Source organism: Monopterus albus, unplaced genomic scaffold (assembly GCF_001952655.1).
Source record: "Monopterus albus unplaced genomic scaffold, M_albus_1.0 scaffold12.1, whole genome shotgun sequence".
NCBI lineage: Eukaryota > Metazoa > Chordata > Actinopteri > Synbranchiformes > Synbranchidae > Monopterus > Monopterus albus.
The window spans coordinates 3,934,057-3,957,076 of NW_018127892.1; the positions used below are offsets into that span (position 1 = coordinate 3,934,057).

At 40.2% G+C, this 23,020-nt stretch overlaps 3 protein-coding genes across 11 annotated transcripts in view; 2 read left to right on the plus strand and 1 right to left on the minus strand.

The window, feature by feature from the left end:
* Positions 1 to 1,513, plus strand: part of LOC109954956 (transmembrane protein 132D) — a 28,113-nt gene extending 26,600 nt beyond the window's left edge. The window contains exon 9 of the mRNA XM_020590657.1: positions 86 to 1,513. Within this exon, the coding sequence (XP_020446313.1) occupies positions 86 to 1,414 (1,329 nt within the window). The 3' untranslated portion in view covers positions 1,415 to 1,513. The remainder of the gene's footprint in view (positions 1 to 85) is intronic.
* Positions 1,514 to 1,666: 153 nt separating this feature from the next.
* Positions 1,667 to 18,343, minus strand: glt1d1 (glycosyltransferase 1 domain containing 1). Of its 6 annotated transcripts, XM_020590664.1 has the most exons (14): positions 18,164 to 18,343; positions 17,710 to 17,859; positions 17,159 to 17,310; positions 16,938 to 17,043; positions 15,423 to 15,474; positions 14,490 to 14,526; positions 13,829 to 13,885; positions 8,437 to 8,535; positions 7,717 to 7,766; positions 6,986 to 7,000; positions 5,756 to 5,799; positions 5,262 to 5,382; positions 4,530 to 4,628; positions 1,667 to 2,935 (listed from the first exon to the last, which is right to left on the minus strand). In XM_020590664.1, the coding sequence occupies exons 2-14, from the start codon at positions 17,775 to 17,777 to the stop codon at positions 2,789 to 2,791; spliced, it is 1,047 nt and encodes a 348-aa protein (XP_020446320.1). In that variant the 5' UTR covers positions 17,778 to 17,859; positions 18,164 to 18,343; the 3' UTR covers positions 1,667 to 2,788. The 6 variants fall into 6 exon arrangements, with proteins under 6 accessions (XP_020446320.1, XP_020446319.1, XP_020446321.1 ...); XM_020590663.1 differs by lacking the exon at positions 18,164 to 18,343 and having other exon boundaries at positions 17,710 to 18,154; XM_020590666.1 differs by lacking the exon at positions 18,164 to 18,343 and having other exon boundaries at positions 2,850 to 2,935; positions 5,262 to 5,377; positions 17,710 to 18,154.
* A 76-nt stretch (positions 18,344 to 18,419) lies between these two features.
* Positions 18,420 to 23,020, plus strand: part of slc15a4 (solute carrier family 15 member 4) — a 28,627-nt gene continuing 24,026 nt past the window's right edge. For 2 of the 4 annotated variants that reach the window (XM_020590658.1, XM_020590662.1), the window contains exons 1-5: positions 18,428 to 18,506; positions 18,615 to 18,766; positions 18,921 to 19,551; positions 21,886 to 22,178; positions 22,867 to 23,008. In XM_020590658.1, the coding sequence (XP_020446314.1) occupies positions 18,973 to 19,551; positions 21,886 to 22,178; positions 22,867 to 23,008 (1,014 nt within the window). In that variant the 5' untranslated portion in view covers positions 18,428 to 18,506; positions 18,615 to 18,766; positions 18,921 to 18,972. The other 2 variants (XM_020590661.1, XM_020590659.1) reach the window with 2 other exon arrangements.

Below are 23,020 nucleotides of genomic sequence, written 5' to 3' on the forward strand. Positions count from 1 at the left end.
TAACAATCTTCATCGATTTCACTGTCTCAAAGATAAGCTTTACAGGGCACACAATTACAATTTCTGCCATTTTCTGTTCTTTCAGGAAGCTTTGGTCAGTGCCTGGGTGCAGTTCAGTGATGGCAACCAGACGCCTCTTGACATTTATGATCCAGCCTACTACCGTGTGACAGTGACATCACTAGATCAGGGGGTGGTGTCGGTGCAGGGCACGCCTCCAACTGTGGTGGCAGAAGGAGAGGGAGAGGGAGCGCTGGTCAGAGTAGAAATGTCCATCTGTGAGGCTTGCCAGAAGTCCAAACGAAAAAGTACTGTGGCTGTGGGCAATGGCAGCCTAAAAGTTAAGTTTCAAGTGAGCAGCCGGCGGCAGGATGGCAATATCAGCAGCTTTGGTAGCAGCACTGTTAGCAGCAAGGCCGGTGGTAGTGAGTATGGTAATGATAAAGAAGAGGTGGACAGTGAGAAGAAACTGAGGAAGCCGTCTCAGGAAACTCCACCACGCAGCTCAACCTCAGACAGAGAGGAGAGTGCCATGCAGAAGATCACAACCACCATCAAATCTACGGATCGAACTTTGATAACCAGAGGCAGCCTCGGAGGAGTGGGTAAGAACAGCAATTCAGGAAACCCCAGCAGTCCTGCCAGTGTGTTGAATGTCAGCATGATGAGCAGTCCCAGTGACAGCAGCAAAGGATATGACTCAGACAATGTGATAGTGGAGGATACAAGCAGTGTTAGCTTTACAAGTACTGCAAAAGCACCTGGGAACCTGGTAAACTACAACAACTTTTCCAACAAGGTGGATGTACCTGGGCAGAAGACAGCAGAGGCAGAAACTAGTGGTGAAGAAATACTGGTCAACAGGCCACTCACAGACTTGGAGATTGGCATGTATGCTCTGTTGGGAGTCTTTTGTCTGGCTATCCTTGTTTTTCTGGTGAACTGTATTTCATACGTTGTTAAATTCAGGCACAAGAAGCCCCCCTCTCGTGGACAGGAGCTCACAGGACACAGGCATGACTGGGTATGGCTCGGCACAGACGCTGAGCTGGTGATGAGTGTGCCAGGCAGCCCTGTCCAGCCAGACACCGAGACTGCAACCACTGTCATAGACATTGGGCCTGATAAGGCTGCCTCTCTTTCCAGGAAGCCTAGTTGCCTGGCCTCTGTTACAGACTCTCCCCTCAGCTGTGTGGGCTCCCTCAGGAGCAAACCTACACACACTGAGTCCCTCCACTCACCCACCAGCAAGAGGAAGAGAGTTCAGTTCACCACCTTCTCCACTTTGGAGCGCCAGCATTTGCCACATCTGCCTGCCAGGGAGAACGGCCATGGCATTCATTGGGTTGGGAAGGAGGACAGTTGTGAGGAGGAACCCCAAATTCCCATTACACAACCTGGGGACCAGTTATAATACAGAGCCTGATCAGACCTCACATGTACAGTAGATGTGACTTGATCACCTCAATGCCTTTGTTTACTCCAACAACTTCAAGAATATGTGAATCTGAAATTACTCTGCTCTACATTTCATTTCCTATCGTATATTATTATTAATATTGTAGAGTGAATGCGTGTGGAGATGTTTCAGATATTTCAGAATGACAATTATTTAAACAATGTTTAATGCCACCATATGTTAATGATGCATGTGCATATCTACATTCCAAAATTTTTGCACTCACATGCTGGTAAATACAGTACAAAGACACACTGAAACAGTCTCCCAGATTACAAATACAATATATTGATTACCAGCTAAAATACAAAATTCAGCCTGACAGATATGGATTTCATCGACGTGGATTTAGTTCATTAAATATTAAACTGGTGTTTTCTATTATGAAACGTTAGTCTAGTTTCTTTGTAAATTTAAGTTGATCGAATTTTCATTTAATTTATTTTTTTCATTAAAAGACTATGATCTTTGATATTGCCTTGCACTTGATTTTCTGTTACACAAGTGCTAGTTTGTTAAGGCACATGATCTCTGGTACTGATATTCATATGTATTCTGTGTAATGCTCAATTTTACCGTTGCATCAAAAATGCAGCATTGTGGAAATCGTCATGTTTTTCTAATCAGCCCATGCCCCGGTGTGTTGCCGAAATTAACTTTTGCCATGGCAAATTACAAGAACCTTTCATGCCCCTTTGCCCTTTAAACAAATTGAGTTTTGCAGGGCCCCGAGGGTGTGCAACCCAACCGTTACACTTTGTTAGAAATGAATGTGGTACCATTCACTCTGCAGCAAAAAAGACTAGACTGTTCTTAGCAAGAGTAAATTAACTGGTTCAACACTGCATTTGAGAGAAAAATCTAGTTTTAACAGCACTCCCAGGCTTTTAAGTATGAAACACACCTACTGCTGTTTCAGTAGAGTACATGATCAAGTTCAGATAACCAACCAGTCAGAACCAAGCAGAGGCCTTCACCTCTTTTATTACATATAATGAATAAACAAAGTAATCCATGCCTTTCCTATATTGATACTAAACCATAAATAACACTCATCAAATGCATAAAATACGTTAGAGCAAAAACAGTTATTTGTCTTTGGCGCGAAGTTCTCTGCAGTATAATTTCAATCTGGCAGTGCAGATAAAAACATGATTGTTTTGTACAGTTATTTTGTAGCCTGATTGCTTAAAAGACTGAGGGTAAAGACACCTGTGATAATTACACTTAGCTATGCGAGGTAAGTACAGAATACAGGTGTAAACTCCTGTTCTCCGTCGCTGAGATTCCTAAGAAACTGGGCTGGGGTTGAATACTGTGACCTTACACTCAGTGCAGTGTGTTCACCAGCTGCTGGTAAGTTTCTCTCTCCCGTTTCAGGCTGTGATGCTCTTCCACGTAGATTTTTCCATTCCTCACCACCCTCTCTCTTAGCTCATGATCTGACAACAGCCTCTGAGATTGATGCACAAATTCCTGGTGGGGATAAAGGCAAAAAAGAGGTCTCATTTACTGCCAAATGCCACTTTAGGCTTACCACTGATGTTGCCTGAAGATATGTTTTTTTATAGCATAAAAGATAATCCAAGCCATGAGAACAGAACTCAGATAAAATCCTGCATGATGATTAGTAAACACTTCAAAAGTGCCTGTACATTGCCAAAGGATGGAGATATTTGTGGCTCCAGATCCAAATATGGCTGTCCAATAGACCTTTTCAGGGCATCCTAAAAGCTGCCACTTCTCACTTGAAGAAAGGTAAAAACAGAGTGTTACAGCTGTCATGGAAACACAGGGAGGGGCAGATGAGAAAAAATAATTAGATAATTAAAAAAATGAGTAATGATGCCACTGCTGAGCATCGTCTGTGACTGGGTGTTTCCACACAGCATCCTATACTCTACTTACTCATCTGCTGGCCCAGAGGACCAAGAGAAGCATCCAACAAATTGAAGTGAAAGTGCCTTAAAGTGTTCCCAAAACACAGCAGCCAGCATTTATTGCTGCAGAGAGCCAATGGGCACACAAAGTTTTAGCCACTGTCAGTCAGCAGGCCACTGCACTTTACTTCAGTCAAGTGATATGATTATGTTTGGAGAGACTCTTGGTAGGAAACAGCTCTTCTGTATGGCCATAGGAGAGCTATAAATCCTCAGCAAAGGGATTAAAGCTTATAATCACTTCACTCTTAGTACAAATTATAGAGCCAGACAGGAAAGGCAATTTTTCTCTTTGGTGCCTGTGTGTTTGTTTGTTTGTTCTGCCACATTTCTTGACACCTATACTAAACTATCAATCAAAAAGAGGGGAGGATTTGAAAGTGGGCAGAAAAAAGTGTTGAACGTGATCACTGCAAGGAATGTTTTGGCTTACACTCACTGCCGATCAGTCTTAGCTAAAGGCGTAGGTTATCCAGCCCAAGTCAGTGCAGCCATCTGAGAGTTTTCTCCTGGCAGTTAGCTGAGCGCACGTGGACTCCAACGCTCTCCCCAAGGAGAGGTCTCGTCTGTGCTGTTACAATGTCACGTTAGAGCACGGTGTCTTACAAGTGCCATGCTCAAGCCCTCTGTCTCTGGCCTTAACCTGCAGTATGTTATTCTCTTTCCGCATGCATCAATCCTCTTTATATATCACACTGACAAGTTCTCATGGGAGCTTCCTATTTTGCGCTTTCGTGCTTGCTGCTATGCATTGCATCACTACGTGGTAATGTGGTATCTTTGTTCTGTCCCTGAAGGCTGCACTCTCTGATTCTAATCTAAGCACCTGAGGAAACATCATCTCCTTTTGTTACATTTTACCTGCTTATATTGAACAAATGATAAGAATTTTAAGTGAAAAGTTTTACAAAATGATGTAAAGTTACTTTTCCAACCCAAAATTGTGAGAGTTTATGATTAAATTATTATTATTTTTTATTTAACCTTTATTTTTCCAGGGTAATCCCACTGAGGTTTACAACCTCATTCTCAATAGAGCCCTGGAAGACAAATCCCTGCCAGGAATGGGATGCTTTAGTCACATGGTGCTTTGACACTACTGCACATGGTGAGTGCTTGTCACAATATACCTGAGGAGATGAGTACAACAGGCCAGTGAACTCATGCTGCACCACGGCGGCATTTCCTGGAATATTCCTGGCCAGCACAGGTACTCCAAGATCCATGGCCTGTTGGAGCCAAGAGATTAAACACTCACACTCACACACAAGTCACAGACAAAATTTACTCACTCATTCTATTAATATTATTATTATTATTATTATTGTTATTATTAGGGGGAAAAAAACACCTAAGCACCTTGGAAATCACACAGCTTAGCACAGCATAGGCTGTTCTGCTCTTCAGTGCCTTAGTTTACTTATAAAATTAACAATCTTATCATCATCACCTTCAACAGGTAGCTGAGTGAAACCTGCTAACATACTAGTAAGACTTTAAGCCTACTGTAGATTGTCTCAGTCGGCTGTATTTAAGAGAGATCAAGTGGATTTGCAGGTTTTGCTCACTCAGGAACAGGAAGTTTGGAGTTAAGTGTTTAATTTGTGTAATTGTTCCTGAAGTGGTCAGATAACATTGTAGCTGAGTAACAAACAGCGAGATAAGGACTCCTGTAAATATTCACATTCCAAGGGCTTTGTATGGCAAATCTCCTGCATATAATGTAATAAACCAAATTCTAATTACCAACATATTATTCTGTACCACAATACAACAAAAGGATAAAGTTGTGTTTAGCAGCTGAATTGTTGAAGCCAGTAAATGCTCTTATCCAATTACCCATAAGCCCTGAAGATGTTTACCTCCAAGATGGCTCCTGACATGCCCTCGGAGACGGAGCTGTTGACCACAGCGAAGCACCTTTTCATTGCAGCATGAAGCTCCTGACGGCTCCTCTCCTGGGCCAAGAAGACCCCTGCTGTTCTGCAGAAGTAGTGGCAGAGCTCAGTTCTGCATGACTCACAGAGGCATCAATGAGGCTGAACAGCAGTGACAAGCTCAGGGCCAGAAACACGTCTGGCACTATGTGTGACATGAATGGAGCGTCCAGGTGAAGTCCTGAACAGAGAGAGCAGCTTCCTGTAGCACAGATCTCTGTTGTGGTGAAGGCCCTTGCCAACAAAACTGAAAGACCAGCTAAGATTTGAGAGTGAATGGAGAGATTAAAAGAAAAGAGAACCTTGGCGTTCACCTCAGATTTGCATTCTGTTCACAATATGTTTAGATACATGAGAGCCACATTTGCTCAGATATTAGTTTGCTGTTATGAGATGAGTAATAAATAATGAAAACACACCTTTTAACAACAGCTTCCACTTCCACTGTAAGCACAGGATCCATCTGAAAGAGAAACAAAAACAAGGGAAACCCTTTTTCTGGCTGTCCTAAGATCTGTTTTCATCAAGGACGCCAGCAATTACTTCATCAAGGATAAAGTACACAATGACACAATCAATACTGATGATTCACATGATTCTCTAAAAAGGCAGGATTTTTAGAAATTGGAATCAGGGTGGGGTGGGTGGCCAATCTGATTAATGTGGGATTTGTGTGCATTAGTCTGTCCACAGAGAAGTCAAAGCAAAGCAATTTAGGTCAAAGATGTTGCTACTTATTTCTCTTTCATTTATAGCTCATGGAATTTCTAAATTGAATCTGCTTTAATATGTGTGTGCATTAAAATGAAAGAATCGAAACTAACAATATGACTGTGTTCTGGTGTAATTTGGGGTTTAACAGACATTGTGAAATCAGCAGGGGACAGTTCACAATAAAGGCTGTATTAACAAGCACCAGTTCTCTAAGAGCAGATTCTCTACTGTCCCAGGGTGAATCAACAGAAATCAGAATGGAAGATTGTGGCTGGGGGGAGGAAGATGCTGTTGTCAGTGAATCTGTCAATGTTTTCCTGTTCTGTGATGATGACAATGCTTGTCTTGTCCTTTGAAACAGATTTCGTTTTTTTCAAGCAACAAATATGCAAAAGCCTGTCAAGATCTATCATTACAATTTTACAATACTCTTTAAATTCATTTCATCATAATACAGAATTTGCAGCACATTGCGGCGCTTGATAACACCTATTTACAGAGGAGCCAGATGTGTCATCGCTGAAAAACTGACAAATTTTCCTCTCCACAACAGATGCTGCTTCAGTGAAGTAGGATTCATATCAGATGACAATCTGAGCAATTCATGTCTCACTCTAACTGTATTTTTAGATATTACTCTTACTTCATCAAATATAACCAACAAGGCTTAATCAAAAAGTGGAATCTTAAAATGGCAAAATCTGACAGTAACGCAAATACATGTTTATAATAATGTATGGATTTTAATGTGCCAGACAAACAAGCATGCTTCCACTGTGATTCAGGGGTGTCGAGATGAATCATCTGTCTCTGCTTCCACTGAACCATTTCATCAAACAAAACACAGCGGAGAAGAAAGCATCAGTAAGACAACATATAAGGCCTCGGACGCATCTAGCTGAGTTGATTTTGAGCAGTACTAAAGCAGAACATACCTTTTGCCTGACACCCTGATTGAAAGAAAGAACAGACACTAAACTACTGTACAGTTATGTCATATCAAATAAAGTCGGGGGGTACAAGCATGCAATCAGTGAGTGAGAGGTTTGAAATGAAACGGCACTAAGGCTGCAGCTCTTGGCTAGAATATGACTTAGTACTAACCAGAGACATAAAACAACAACAATAAAAAAAAAAGTTCCCAGTAAATGCATAAAAACTAATCTAATTTGATTCTTTGACTGACTGGTTGATTTAATACCTTTAGTGCTGGCAGGCTGCAAGAGTTCACCTGCTTTTGTCCAATTATTTGACAAGACTTTGGCATAATTTATAGCAGCACATGTTCAGACATATGCCCTTCCATGTGTATGAAAATGAGGTGGCACTATACAGGTCCCTAGTCATAGGCAAGTACTAATCTGGAGCAGGCGATCAGTAGACCAGGCAGCCAGTTAGACACAAAAAAGAAACAGGGCCACTACTGCTGCTGCAGACCCTTGCCCTGTTTGCAGAAGACTGCCATTTCCTTCCAGCGCTGGCTCGTTAATTCCAGCTAAAGAGCTAAAGCCAGCACCACTGCTGCATCCAATTATAGGCTGCCTCAATTCCTGGGGGGCGGGATTTCTAGGTAATTTCAACCGTACAGAAAGTCACAGTACAGAGGGAGACACATGACAAGTATGAAAAAACATCCTGATCTGCTGTATAATGGCAGTCTACTTACCTTTGGCCCAATAATGACCAACACATTCAGCGGATCCTCACAATGCCACTCTGAAAGACACAAAACTGGCAATGTCAAAAAAAATAGTCTGAGGAAAAACACTGAACATCAGCAGCTTTATCAGAAGCAGTAAAGGTTTTTTTTTTTTAAACAGAATTCTTACAGCTATATTTGCTCCACTAGTTTATTATTAAGTATGTGGAATGTATAAGGAAAATGCCATGTTAAAATCCACACATCTCATTCTTCTGTCTGAAACAAACATTTACAATTTGACGCCTTCTGGTGATGTCCTATTACCATAACTGTGCGTTATTAAATTTTCAGAAAATAATAAAAGATCTCACTGATATTGCTAATCAGTGGCAATACTCACAACAATATATAAAAAGGAACACCGTGAGCTGTCAGCAGAATATCATTGCTCATTCACATCGGTTTTCAATTAGCTGAAATTCAACTGCAGAGACCCAACATCATCCTTATTTGATGAAGACAATGCCTCTATTACATGCTACTACAGATATGTAGTTGTTAAGGTTTTGTAATGTGGTGGTTTACCCAACACTGTGGTTGAACAGGGTGACAACATGTCAGCAAGAAACCCCTCCCCTCTCTTAGCTGGTCTTCTTTATATATTACATGATTATGTTTTTGGAGTTTTTCATTACCGGTACATATATAAAATAAATCATGAACATTACAAATTACATGGTATACCTGAAAAAACCTCCACCAAATAGAGGGGGTCCTTGACTCTTCGGAGGCCACAGACCAACAGGAACACACGCAGCTTATCCACATGCTTAATGCTTATACCTGGAACCAGACACACAGACAGAGTGACACACTATGAAAACACTGCATAATGAACATCCCAAGTACATCTGCAGATAATGAAAGCAATACATCACCCAAGGTCATGAGGAAAATAAGACAGCAGTGACTAATGTGCTAGCACAATTCTCTGATCAGAGTTGAAACGCTCAGCAGGGAAATAGTCTGCTGCAAACACTGGAAGGTTGCAGCCTAATTAGTGTGTGATACAGCATCATAAACACAGAGCCAGATCGTCCGGGTGACAATTTGCTCACTGAACAACCCTAGATTGAAATTAGCGAACCCAACATCATGTTAACAACATCAAACGTTACTTTAACTGGGAGGCAGGGCCGCTAAATCAGATCTTTTCCCAGATCAACTCATGTTCAGGGTAAATCCAGAGATTAGTCAGAAACTGGCTGGCATACAACTTGTGCTCAATACCAGCAGCAACTGTCGCGCACCTGGCCTTCTACAAGCAGAGGATGCAAGTCCTGATTCTGCTAACATAGTCCTGCATACTTTCAACGGTGGCACACACTCGAAACATTCAGTGATAAGCAAATTCTCCAATTAGCTTTAAATAGATCATTTCTATGCACTGTACATGCTCTTAAGTGTTTGCATTTGAGGTGGTTCAAATTACCTTTACCACTGCCTCATGGAGAACAGGCTGAGCAGGGAGCCAACTTACTATTTGAAAGGTGCTCATTGCTAATATGCCCATGAGCAAAGAAGGGTAACCCCAGGACTAAGAGTCCACAGTCGTGCAAACAGCCCTGAGGGGCTGCACAGCAGTGCTTTGAGATTAATACTAATGTCAGCATGTTAACATGCTGATAATTAGCCAGGGTCCACTATCTCAGTTTAGTGTATTAGTGGCAGGTATTTGGTCATTAAGTACTGGACAAACTGTGACCTGATAAAGGCACAAGGTTGAAGGTTGAGGACTCCGAAAAACAATTACAATTTATCATGAAGTCTGTACTAAATGTAATGATATGCATCAAATATTTCAGCCTGGGCCAAAGTGGTGGACCAACCAACGGAAACAACGGAGAACAACTGAGATCAAAAACTCTGCGAGAACATTTAGATGCACCAGCATTTTACAACGACTGAGAAGATGGTTTTGTGTAAACTTAAAGCAAGGTTGGTACAAAAGGCAACACTTTAAGGTTGAGGTCTGATAAATGAATAGAAGAAAATTACTTTGCATCAACACAAACATTTTAGCATTAGGGCGTTACCCTAAGGGAAAGAATTATTCATTGTTGTCCCTTCTATGGCTGATAGCGACCCACTGCTTTACCAGAAGGGTAAAGCAGTGTTGAACCAACATTTAGGTATAAAAACAACTCAGAGAAAAAAATACTTGGTGTCTATGACAAACATTTAGGAAATAATGGCACAGATAGACACTAACATGTGCACAGTGACAGTCAAGTGAAATCCCCTGCTGCCAGATAAGTCCAGATCAAGAGGCTGAGGCAGCTCTTTTCATGCTATTAAAGAGCATCTTAAAAAGACAGCATGGAGTCTGGGCATCGATCCTGATCCTAGGAGCTGATCGTCAAAAAAGCCCTTCATCTGCAAAATGTGTTGAACTTCGCATTGATTCGCAGGATGAGAAAGCAACGTCAGTCACGGTAAACACCCATGTCACCATCTCGGGACAAGATACAGGAAAATAACGGAGGATAGCTGGGATCGTACCACAGCACAAACCTGTCAAAACAAACAAGAAATTCAAAGAAAAAAAAAACCCTTTGGATCTAAGACATAATTCATCTTTCCTCAGGGGAGGAAAAACAAATTGCACAAATCATCTGTTGTGCCAGCAGCAATCTTTTCTCTCTCTCTCTATCTTTGTGCCTCTGTTAGTTCTATGCAAAGCACATTTTTGTTTGCTTGCCTTTGATTTTAGAAGGGCATTCTGAACAATCCCCTAATGCTTTAATCAGCAAATATGCATGTGTGTACAGTATATGTGTGTGCATGGATGTGGGAGCAAGTATCTGTCTGAACAGCTCCTATTAATCTGTTGAGTGGCACAGGGTGACACAGACTACAGAGCCTGCAGGGTGTAGACAAAACAGCACCATCGAAAACAAGAACTTGGCTAAGAAAAATCACATGTACTAATGAAGTTACACAGGTCAGACATATTAGGCCAATTAGCACTTTAAAGGTTTCATAGATTGTATCCAGACTGCAGGTGTGTACCCTGAAATGTGAGAAGCCCGGTGAGTTTCTTACTCTCCGCTGCAGACCACTGATCCACCGACAGCCTACACTTCACAACATTTACAATAATTAATAAGAATCATCATCTATACAGTACATCCATCCATACACCAAGCTAAACAAAAAGGAATAGCAGCATTTGTGCTGCGGTTGTCCAAGAGCTTCTGCATAGGTTTCACTGTTGGTTGCTCATGTTGTTGAATTGTCCTGCTATCACCACAAAAGAAAAAAATTTGAGTTACCGCATTGTGGCTTTATACCTCTGCCAACCAGGGAAATTCACAGGACTGGGACCTTGACCTTTGATCCTGCTACACATACATGGGTATAATCTCATGACCGTGCCGATACAGCATACACAGATAGCCTATCGACCACACACCTAAGTTCAAAGAACAGAAATGTTTAATTGATCTTTATAAACTGTACTAAGGCTGCATAGCTTTGAACTGAATTTAAATAACTTTTTGCTTTTTTCCTCTTTCTTTCTCTTTATCTTCTAGGTTCATGTCATGTCCCTTGAAATTGCACAACGATTTTGGAGCTTTGCAAAAATAAATACCAAGTAAAATAAAATAAATTCCCTCAAGGCATTTTTGAAATATCTCCTTTACAAAAATGGGATGGACGCAAGGTCACAGTGAGCTTGACCTTTGACCTCACTAATGGTGAGCCTAAAAAGGGGGCTTGACACTTGTTTTCTTAAAATGGCAAAGAACAACCAATACAGATCCCAAGAACAGAGTATGGATAGTTGTTGTGTGTATATAACCTAACATTATGGGGTGAGTCAGGTACTTTATTTGGAAATATGAGTTTCAAATATCTTTAAAAACACTGGATTTTTTTTGCATTAGTTGAAGCTATGTCAGTGATCCACAAATGTATTTTGTTTTGAATATGGAAAAAACAACCTGAAAATTCATCATGGTAATATATTAACCCATGCATCCCCTAATATATATGCATATGCTATGATACACTGTTCCCTGATCATGCTTCCAGACTTTAAGGTGATAATGGACTTTTCTCTTAACCTTCACCTTGCATTTTCATCATCACTCATATGGCCACTTCACTGAAACTTCATGTCTAATTTATTCAATACCAATCATCAGAAAACTAAGTACCTGGTCAAGGTAACAACACACCCCCTTTTTTGTTTCGCCTCATCTTTCAGCGATTCAAAGAACTGCTGCTCACTCCACAGTTCCACTTGTCGCACGTATCCCCTTAACCCCATCTAACAAAGCACACAGCAGGTGCTACAAAAAAAAAAACTTACAGTGAGTGGCTTTCATGGACTGTCAGCTTATGAATTCAAGTGCTGAAGTCACTGCCTTTGAAGGGCGCATGCACCCAAAGGACAACAACCACACATACAGTACTTACATTGCTTTGCCTCTTATACTGTATGCTCACTGGTGGAGTTCTTTTCAGTGGACCACACTGAACACATTTATTCCTAACATTCAAACATGTCCGCAACTTCATTAAGCTATATAGCCCAGACTTTGCTATTTATTAATGATTCACTTATGTCACACAAAATGGAGGGAAGAAAAAGTGAATCGATATGCACTGAGATGTGGAGAGAACACACACAGGATGGTGCCCCCTGCTGTGCTGGGAGTGTGTGTGAAGACTGAAGGATGGTAAGCGCTTAGAGGAGAACACAGGCTGCTGCACAAGTCACTTCTGTCAGACTGTGTTGTTTTTCAGGAAAACAAAAGTGAAGTTGCTGAGACTGAGAAAAAAATGCAGGTCAACAAACATCAAATCATCAGGACCACACAGTGACACCTGAACAGCAATGCTTAGGCTACATTTTTTGTTTTATGATAACTAAGGCACATGTGTAATAAGTAAACATAAATTGCAGGATCACATATCACATATCTGACCTGGGGTCACGTTCACTAGTCCTTATTACGTACAATCACAAGTAGTAATCCAGAGTACGCGTCATCTGGATGAAACGTTTTCTACCTGGCATATCTAATCCACATCCATTTAAAAAAAATGACTCAGACAATGCAATCAGACTGTACACATGCAGAAGCTGAAACTATCTATAGCATGAAGAACAGCTATGAGTCAGTTCACAGCTCTTTCATCACATCTGACAAAAAGCACAATAGCATTAACTCCTACTTCTAATATAACAAACAGAGAATGGACGTAGGCAAATAGTATTACTTGCACAGAGTGTAAAGCCTGATGACAAATGTCCCTGAGCTGGAGAGATATTAATCAGCTGTTCCTCTGTACTCAACAATGTGTTCTATGAGCACTAAGGTACCTGGGATGGACATTATTTTGCAATGTCCATTTTAACGTTTACACTGTTTGTGGAGAGGATGCTTGGAGGAAAAGTGCATATTTACTGAACTATTCAAATGCGAGTTTCAAGAGAGAAGGAAAAGTGCTGGATAAGTGGAATTGTGATAGAAACTATGGCCTCCCTTATCAAGCACGTGACACATCTGAGTATAGAAGGACAAAATAACACCAGCAAAACAAAGTGTAAAGGGGAGCTTAAATTTCAAAGTGTGGGAACATCCAGCACATGTCCCATGTACGGTAGTTTCTGTGGATGTGCACACAAGTATCCATGAGCCTTGATAATTCAGAGAGACTCATCTGTCAGCTAAGTTTCTGATGCTTGTACGGGACTCAGTGCCTGACCAAAATGCTGCTTGCCAATAACCTTTTCTAAGAGAACAAAACCTCAAGCCAAAACCCAGTATATTCAAAGTATGACAAATACTTATGTAATTTTAATATTTACTATTTAGTCCTTATTTTAAGGGTTAGCACACCAAACAAAATATTAAATACTTTTTGAAAAGTAAGTTTTATTTGAATACTCTGGTTGATCCACACACCTCCCTCAGAATATCTTTCAGTGATAAATATGTTCTACCAAAGGCAAATAAATTAAAACATCTGAAAGCTGGTTACATTGAAGGTTGTGAACGATCTAGTTCCACATCAACTAGGCAACAGCTAGAATGACAACCAAATGAAACACTAACAGTACCTGAGCTACTCAAGAATTCAGTCCAGCAAAATTCCTCAGCCACTTCCGTCTGGATACCTTTAAAATAAACACATCCATTAAAGGCACAGTGCTCTTAATAAACCTTTTACTTTACACCAATGATAATATTATAAAACTAATTATCAAGATGGCTTTTAATTATGGAGGCAAACTGGTTTTAAGATGCTTTGTTAGTTATATGACACGTCAAACTAAAAAACACCAATCACATCCTGTATTTTATTCATAAGAGGTACACAGATTGATGTTTATATTAAACACACCATTAATTTAACTTAAAACCGGTAAAACAAAATTAATGTAATTAAAATATTATTTTGTGTCACTGTGTAAAAAGCACTTTAAAATGATCATTATCTGGTTTACAAGCATAAAAAATAAGCTGTCACTGGTCCAGGCTCAGCCATGCAGCTGCCCTGCAGCTGCCCTCTGATCTATGAAAAGACAGTAATTGCCAAACAAAGTTACTGGTGGAAAAACAACATGGAAGTGTGATTTGAGCAGTTCTAAGGGGCCAATGGCAAGAGCAAAATCAACTCTGTACCGCAGACAGCATAATAACAGAGGAAAAATGTGAAAGCTAATTAATGCAACACTTCAATAGCAAGTCAGGGGGACACAATCACCCTGGAGAGCTTACCTTGGGGCTGGACAAAGATTTTACTTCTCTGGGACAACTTCAGTGGACAAAAAAAAAGAAACAATAGAAAATTCTCATTAAGTATCAACCAATAAAATGCCTAAATGTTTAAAATCAATCAGAAATTACTGGAAGCATTAAACGTGATTAGTAATAACTGTGCGCCTTTCTCTTTATGTGACACAACAGTAACAGCCAATTAATACTCTCCGCACTCCAAACATATTTAAACAAGCTCCAGACTTTAAAAGACTCCGTTGCTAACATAATGGAGCTACTACAGAATAAATCAGAGGGGAAGGAAAGGAAATTGACTGGATGTTATCACACTACATCCATCCCCTTTGTGTGTTTTCTGTCACAATAAAAAGCGAGGCGATGCCTCTCAGTGCCTGTCCTGTCTGCCTGCTGTCAACTCTAAATGGCAGAGATAAAGCATGCCATTCGCCTCAATCGGCAGCTTACAGCTAGAATCTAATCTGAAAATAAAACAGGGTAATATTGTTTTAATGCCAAACTATTACAGGACAGGGCAGGATATTGTGTTTATATAGTAAGAGTTGTTCTGTTGTATATATTAGAGCTGTCAGGCTCCTGCTGTCTGTTGATGTGTCGTACAATTCCAACAAAGTGTGTTTGCTTTCACTCTTGATCTTTCACAGCAGTTCGGTAACACATGGGTCAGCAATTGGTTTATAATAAAATATCACGTATCACAGTCTTATTCACCGTTAGGTTTATATAGAGGGTTGAAGGGCAACATAGCAGGAAGTCATAAACATACTGATGAACCAGCAGTTAGGCTTACATAGAAACTGTGTAGTAAAACAATTGTGCCACACTATACACAGACTTATACATTCAAGTATCAATACCTATTAGATATAAACCACTACAGCTGATCTGCTGAAATACAAAAGAGAATAATCATACCAAAAATGATTCTGCCGCTTCTTTCAGTTTGTCAGTAAATGCAACTGCAAACCTGATAAAACGAATAAAAAGAATTTTCATTGCTCCAGTAAGTTTTGGCCTTTTCTTTTTTTTTTTTACATGCAATGACAAATTTAACAAAAACAGAAGAACCAGCAGTGTTAACAGAAAAAACATAAACATCTCCAGGGTCAGACTGAGTTTGTGAAAGCAGAAAAAAGACTTGTGGTTTGAAGGCAAAGGATTTAAGGATGAATAGTCCAAGAATACAAAGAGAAAAACAAAAGGAATGTGGAGCATCAAACAAGTGGGGAGATATTAATTTGCACATGTGTGTGTGTGTGAGACTGAACTCCATGATCAAGGCTCGTGTGAGAAGGCACTAACAGCTGGAGGTGTGTGGATTCAGATGTTTGAAGTTATGAGACTTGAATATCCCCAGTTCTCCCAGAAGGCAATTATTCCCTTAGACTTACTAGATGGATGCCCTACCATCTATGATCATCATAATGGTTTCAGAGACACCGGGGTCTGGGGTTAGCTCACATGTGTTCAGCCTCATCCTTTCATGCCAGGCACTTCTAGGAATCCAGGTTTTCATACCCAACCAAGAATTGACACACTAGTTAATGTGATTCAATTGCTCAAGTATCGATGAAACACACTTTTAAAATTCTGAACTTTCATGTAATCTTTATAGTGATATCTACAACAAAACTAAAAAGATGAATGCTATCCACACTTTTATATACATATGCAGAGATTTATGGCAATAATCACACTAGTCAGCAATTTCACTTTGAGCTTGTAAAGCTGTAAAACATTTGTTAGTATGCCCAAGCCTGAAAACTGCAATGTTAATTAAATTAGGGATTGAACTCTTTAAATTAAGAGACATAAATGATCACATTCACTTCCTGCTCGCACCTTCGGATAGTGATGTCTGCACCAAACCTCTACAAAAAGAAGTATGTAAATATGTCATGATATATTACTAGAACACTTGGTTCTAATGCTCAATGAGGTGTCTAATTTTCATATATTTATATTGTGCTCACATCATTTGTTCAGACAGATCCAACAGAAACATTTTGCCTTTGTCACAGCAGGACAAACAAAAGTGCAACTAATAATAATGACGGTCTGATTCCATGCAGTCAATGAATACACATGCACATTAACAGGGCCCTTCATCTGCTCCATAACTAGTGTTACTAGTTGCACCTGTGCTTTTCCTGCTACATGTTAAAAGGTCTGCCATAAAACAGCCTATTACACATTTTAGAATCATGACTTAGGTCTAATGCATATTTTGTGTTTCCCATTAGTAACTACAGTGGTCAAGCAAAAAAAACAAAACACACATTTTCACAAAAAAAAAAAATCAAAAAACATTTTGAAAAAGCCCACAGTTTAAGTAACATGTTAAATCAAGAACAAAAATGTCAAGTGTTCAACTTGGAGCCATTTGAAATAAATCAAATGGGTTAAAATAGTAGTGCGTAACAACATTACCTGGCTTTCAGTAGCACCTGCTCCATAACCACACGCTTCTGCTCCACTTTCACATCTTCATTTATGTCTGTTCCGCCAAAGATGACGCCAAAGGGTAGCTGGATGTCTGTTAGGTAGATAGGTAGGTAGGTAGATAGACAAACAGACGGGTTCTAATGTTTTTGGGAGATAAGTATCCAGTCGATAAGTAAAATATCATATATATCAGCAAGCATGTGTACCCAGGAGAAGTCTGCCTGCTCTGAACAGATGAATGGCCAGTGCACCCTCGAATGTTGGATTCTGAGATATGAGGTGTGCCACATCAGCAGGAGACTGAAACTCTGCTACATCTCTGAGCTCACAAGTGTGTCCTGCTGATTCAATGTGGGACCTACAATAAAAGAAACATATTACTGTGGATGGCTTGTAGGGAGACAGGCTAGATGAGCAAAGCTACACACATTAAAATGATCTCAAATTCCTTTACTTTTATTTATCACCGGCCATCAGACGTTTTGTTGCTTCCTTACTATTGTCACAGCTTCCTGCCTAGAGCGTCACCCTCCTCAGTCATGAAATAGCTGTTCACTAAAGCCATTGTACACGTATGTAGCTGACTCATAATGTTACAGCTAGTTTACTACAGCCATTGTACCATAAAATAGGCAGTTTCACAAGAGCAGCTTTATTTATTTATTTTAGATAGCCCTGGTTAACAGTTCACTATAGGCTAATGCACTTTCATAGGCTAAAACATTAAGCAACAACTGTTAGCAAAAATGTGTATTACCTTATTCTCTCAGCTGTAGTGTGGTTCCCAGTTCTTGGGCTAAGACATGCAAGAAAGAGGAATTTCATTTCTTATCTAAGGCCGGTCTTGTGTTCTCCCGTCAGGATGTGTTTCCCCTTGTTAAAACAATGTTTCTTGGATCGATGTCCTCTGTGGTTATGGTTAGGATAAGATTAGGGTTCAGGTTAGGGGAAACACATCTCGACGGGGAAACACATCTCAACACAACACCTGTCTGATGAGCTAACGTTAAATAGCTGACATGTAAAGATTTCTGAAAATCAGACAGAATAAGTAGGGCATATGGTTTCTGCATCTGCAGCACAGATCCTCGACTGTACAGCCTGCTTTAGTATGCTTGCTAAAATGAAGTCCTATCACATTTCCTGAAACCACGCAGAGGACAAGTAGCAGCAAGGAACAAAGTAAGCTAACGTTATGCTAGGCTCATTACCTGGCACTGCACCACGTTTGACATGTTTACAAGTCCGTCTCCTATATGGTTCCCTGGAAACACATCACGGTCGCACATACTGTACAGGCCCTAATAACCAATTTCTGTATTATGTTTCAAGACCATCATTTAAAACAGAGTAAAAAAAAGCGAACGAAAAAATACGCCTGTCTTTTGACAACTTTGTCAATGCCAAAAGCAGTACTAAGAAAAAAAAAACAAACAAACAACGAAACTGCACCGCTACTTCCTTCTTTCGGTGGCCCAGCGTCCGCATAAATGGACTCGTCTTCCAAATCACGTGGATAGGCTGTTAGCACACTCGTTTTACGCGACATCACGGGTAAGTTTCATTTATACATCGTTTTTTGAGCGGTACAAGTTTTGCAATTGTTGACTGAGTCAGAGTGTCACGGGGTAGTACTGTGACACTGGTTTTGTTGACTTCCAGTTCTCCTTTGACAAAGTACTGATTTGAATCCAGTTTTGAGCGCTGCGTTGTTTGCCAATCATCAATAAATCAGAAGAATATTTGAGCGCTAAACGTTATCTAAGTTAATGGCGATAAGTGAAGACGACTGGGACGTGTGTCAGTAATTAAAGGTAATGTTAAACCAAACTCTTACCTAGCAGTCTTGTTGCTAAACCTAGCTAGCTTACTAAGTAAGAAGACTCACAGTTAATATGACTTCGGCAAAGCTTGTTGTTTTGACAACACTTGGCTAGGTTTAACTTCCCATGTATTTTCTTTTTGCAGGTTTGAACTCTTACTAATCGAGGAGTAACCTAAGCCATTAAATTGGTTGAGAATGGCAAGCAGAAGGGATGCCAATGAGAGCACCCCTCTTCTGGACTCAGGTTCTGGGAACAGACATTCACCACCATCTGTTTTCCAGGGAAGAAGAGGAGCATGCGCAGCCATCCTGTTGGCTGAATCTTTAGAAAGGATTGCATTCTATGGCATCACATCCAATCTGGTCCTTTTTCTCAATAGTAGTCCCTTTTATTGGGAGGGTACTCGGGCAAGCCAGGGTTCGCTGATATTCATGGGAGTTACCTACCTGATTTCGCCATTTGGAGGCTGGTTGGCAGATGCATTCCTTGGGAAATTCTGGACAATTGCTTCAAGTTTGATCCTATATCTTATTGGCATGCTATTTTTCCCTTTTATTTCAAATGAGAACACCAGGATACACCTATGTGGAGAAGAGATGGCATTTCCTGTGCAACCTGCTGAATGTATGAGCACAAACAGTACCCCACCTAGCAATGTAACCTGTCCCGTTCGTGCCTCATATTGTGGCACTGCTGTCTACAGTGGACTTTTTCTAATTGCATTAGGTGTGGGTACTGTGAAGTCCAACATCACTCCTTTTGGGGCAGATCAGGTAGAGTATGAAAAGCTTTATGTTAAGATTTCAAATAATGTACAGATGGGTGACAAATTAAAGGAAACCCCACCTAAAGTGTTGGGCTGCCACCAGAACATCTTCAGTGCACCTTGGCATTGACTCTTCAAATTTCTGAACTCTACTGGAGGGATGAACACCATTCTTCCAAAGGATAATCCCTCATTTGTTATTTTGGCGATGGTGGTGGAGTCGCTGTTTAACACGTCACTCCAACATCTCCCATATACAGTATGTTCAAGTGGATTGAAGGCCATAGCATATGATTCATGCCACTGTCATCCTCATCAAGCCATTCACAGACCCTTTGTGCCCTGTACATGGGGGTGCTGTCGTCCTCCAAGAGGTCACTCATTTATTCAGCATTTTCCTTTAATTTGTCACCTGTGTGTGTCATAGACTAGAAGGTCTTTGAATGATCTGTTTTCCCATATAATATTGGATATTCAGTATGACATCATAGTGGTCAGACATGATAAGATTTATGTTTTGCCTTGACTCTACCACTTAGATATGAATACCTTTGATCATTATAGCCATTTAGAAATCTTCCTCATGAAGTCTACATGAGGGTGATGCCATGCAAATGACAACCCCTCTCTCTTTCTCTTACTCACACAAGTGTACACACAAACACCCATGAACAAAGCCTTGAATAATTTTATGAGTGATAAGAAGTGAAACTACACATCTGTTTATTTTGTGCTATAAGGTTAGATTGCACAGAAGGTCCTCTAGAAGAAGCTGTCATGGAAATGAAAGATTATCAATAGAGTCTTTGTTTTTCAAAATAATCTTACCCTTTCATTGGGCACTCGCAGGGTGAATATGATTAGCTCTTAAGCCCACTACGCTCATTACATTTCATTTCAGTCAAAGCTCTTCATGTTCAAATATACAACGTCAAGCAAAATCCATACACTGTTTGAAGCAACAGAGGAAAACCAGACATTGGTGTATCTTAGAGCAGCACATCACACATCAGCTAGGTTTTTTTTTTTTAAGTGTCTATGATTGTTAAGCTTGAAATTGGCTAATGAAGCACTCAAGTAACTTCATAAAAGATAATGTTTTCTCAGCGCTTCATTAGAAATATGAAGTTCCTCATATCAAGGTAGAATTTTCCCTTTAATGCTCCTCCAGCTAAATGTTGGTAGGTGACACTTGAAATGTGCCTGGTTTCAGTGAAACTGAAGACTTCCTGTTACATGCAGTCTAATAATTACACCATTATTATGAAACTGACACAATCTATGTTGTGGGTTTTTAATTTATACATACAACAAATATTTTGAGCATCATAATGATAAAGGTATATTTTTAATTGGGCTGCTGATGCATCTGGTAGCGGCTGTTGGGACAGCAGAGGAATCCATTGCAACTGTATCCCTCATTTTTTGCGAGTCACTGCTGTTTTAACGTTTGTCAACCCATGATCAGTACGATTTACTCATCGTTTTCTGTATTTGATGGAGGGTGAACACTGAAACAAGATGGTAAATGAAATGTTTGTCCTGTCCTGGCGTGACTAATGGCTGGAGGGAACACTGCCACTTACTTTGATCTTGTCTTATAAACGACAGCGCAACAACCGCAAAAGTACGCTGTGTGTGTATTATTTTTAATCGTATTATAATGCAGTTGTTGGTAACAAATTATAATCATGTGATGAATTTTCTAACTGACACTGCACCGCTGCAGAGAGGACCCCAGAAAGATTTACGCTGGGCGTAAGCTTGTGAATGCTGTGACATTACTATATCATCCCAGTAGTTAATTGCATCTTTACTGCTGCATCTTTTGTTCTTCTATATAAAAGACGTATCCACTTCATCATACACTGATAAAATTTGCATGTGGAATGGCTTGGTGCCATCATGAGAATAATATTATTTGCTTGCATGGACATTTAACTGAATTTATTGCAGTTTTGCTAATGGTCTAGGCTATCATAACACATTCTGAAAGAATGCCCAAAGCCTCATTAAGTAGATAACAAATAAACAAGAAGTTGCTGTTTATTGTGGCTGTCCTTTTCCTAGATAAGCCCCCTGACACACAAACAAACTTTCTTGTTGACTTATACTTCTGCCAGTTTCATATCGCTAGCATGTGGCTTTGAAAACCCTCATGCCAAAGTGCTGATGACCACATTTCTTTTATAGCTGGCAAACTGGTATGACACAGTGTTAGCAATGTTCAGAGTTCAAGTTTTTTTCTAAATGATTTTATTTTAAAGCATCTTCTTGTATCTGTGACCAGATTACAATGACAGCTAATTTTTGTCATGCTGTACTGTGTGTGTGATCTCAGGTGAAAGACAGAGGACCAGAGGCCACGCGCAGATTCTTCAACTGGTTCTACTGGTGCATCAACCTAGGAGCTATTCTGTCTCTGGGTGGTGTGGGCTACATCCAGCAAAATATCAGCTTTGTGTATGGCTACATCATTCCAACAGTGTGTCTTGGAGTCTCCTTCCTGGTCTTTCTCCTGGGCCGAACCGTCTTCATCAGCAAGCCCGCTGATGGCAGCACCTTTACGGATATGTTTAAGATTCTGAACTTCGCCTTATGGTCCCAGAAACCCAGGGAACCTAGTCTGCTCCAGTGGGTGGCATTTCATCTTTGTGTGTCAGTCAGTGTCAGGCCTTTGTGTACTGATAGATAGCATAAAACCGTATTGTAAAGCAGTAAACGTGTTTAAATGACACAGAATTACAAATACCATGCTCACAGTAACTGGTGTAGCAAAGCATTCATCATTCTCAATGGGAACGCTCTCTCCAACAGTGTAGCAAGTGTTTTGTTCAGGGCAGAGTTTAGAGAGATGGTGACTCTGAGCTGGTGAAATAACACAGCTGCACTAGGTGTTGTTGATAGACCTTTATGTTAAAGCCTCCTTTGATCCGCCTGTGTAATTCCTTTTTCTCCCCACTGGTCTGGGCATTCATTGTCATTCCCCAGGGTGAAAAGTTTTCTGAAGTGCTGTTACTTAACTTTAAACCAAAGTAGCATAATGGGTTCAAGAACCTGACGTTGAATATCTTAAGTTGGCCAATAGTGCAGCCTTTCAAGAATTTCTTATTAAGGCATTTTCTCCAGAGATGGGGATTATAGACCTTAGAATAGGGTTTATTTCCTATATCTAGAAGAGCTGGTAGGTTGTTCACACAGATATCTCCCACTTTAAGAGTTTAGAATAACTCTTGTATGTTCTATATTTACTTATGATTTTATTTTTTGCTATCAATTACACTGTAATTTTAATTAAAGATGTTTCATTATTCCTGTGAAGAAAAAAACCAACACTGCTAGACAGTGCCAAAGTGACCTATGGAGGAAAATTTCCAGAAGAGAAAGTAGAGGACGTGAAATCTTTGTTGAAAACCCTCCCGGTTTTCTTGGCCCTTATCCCATACTGGACTGTATACTTTCAGGTAAGATATGTG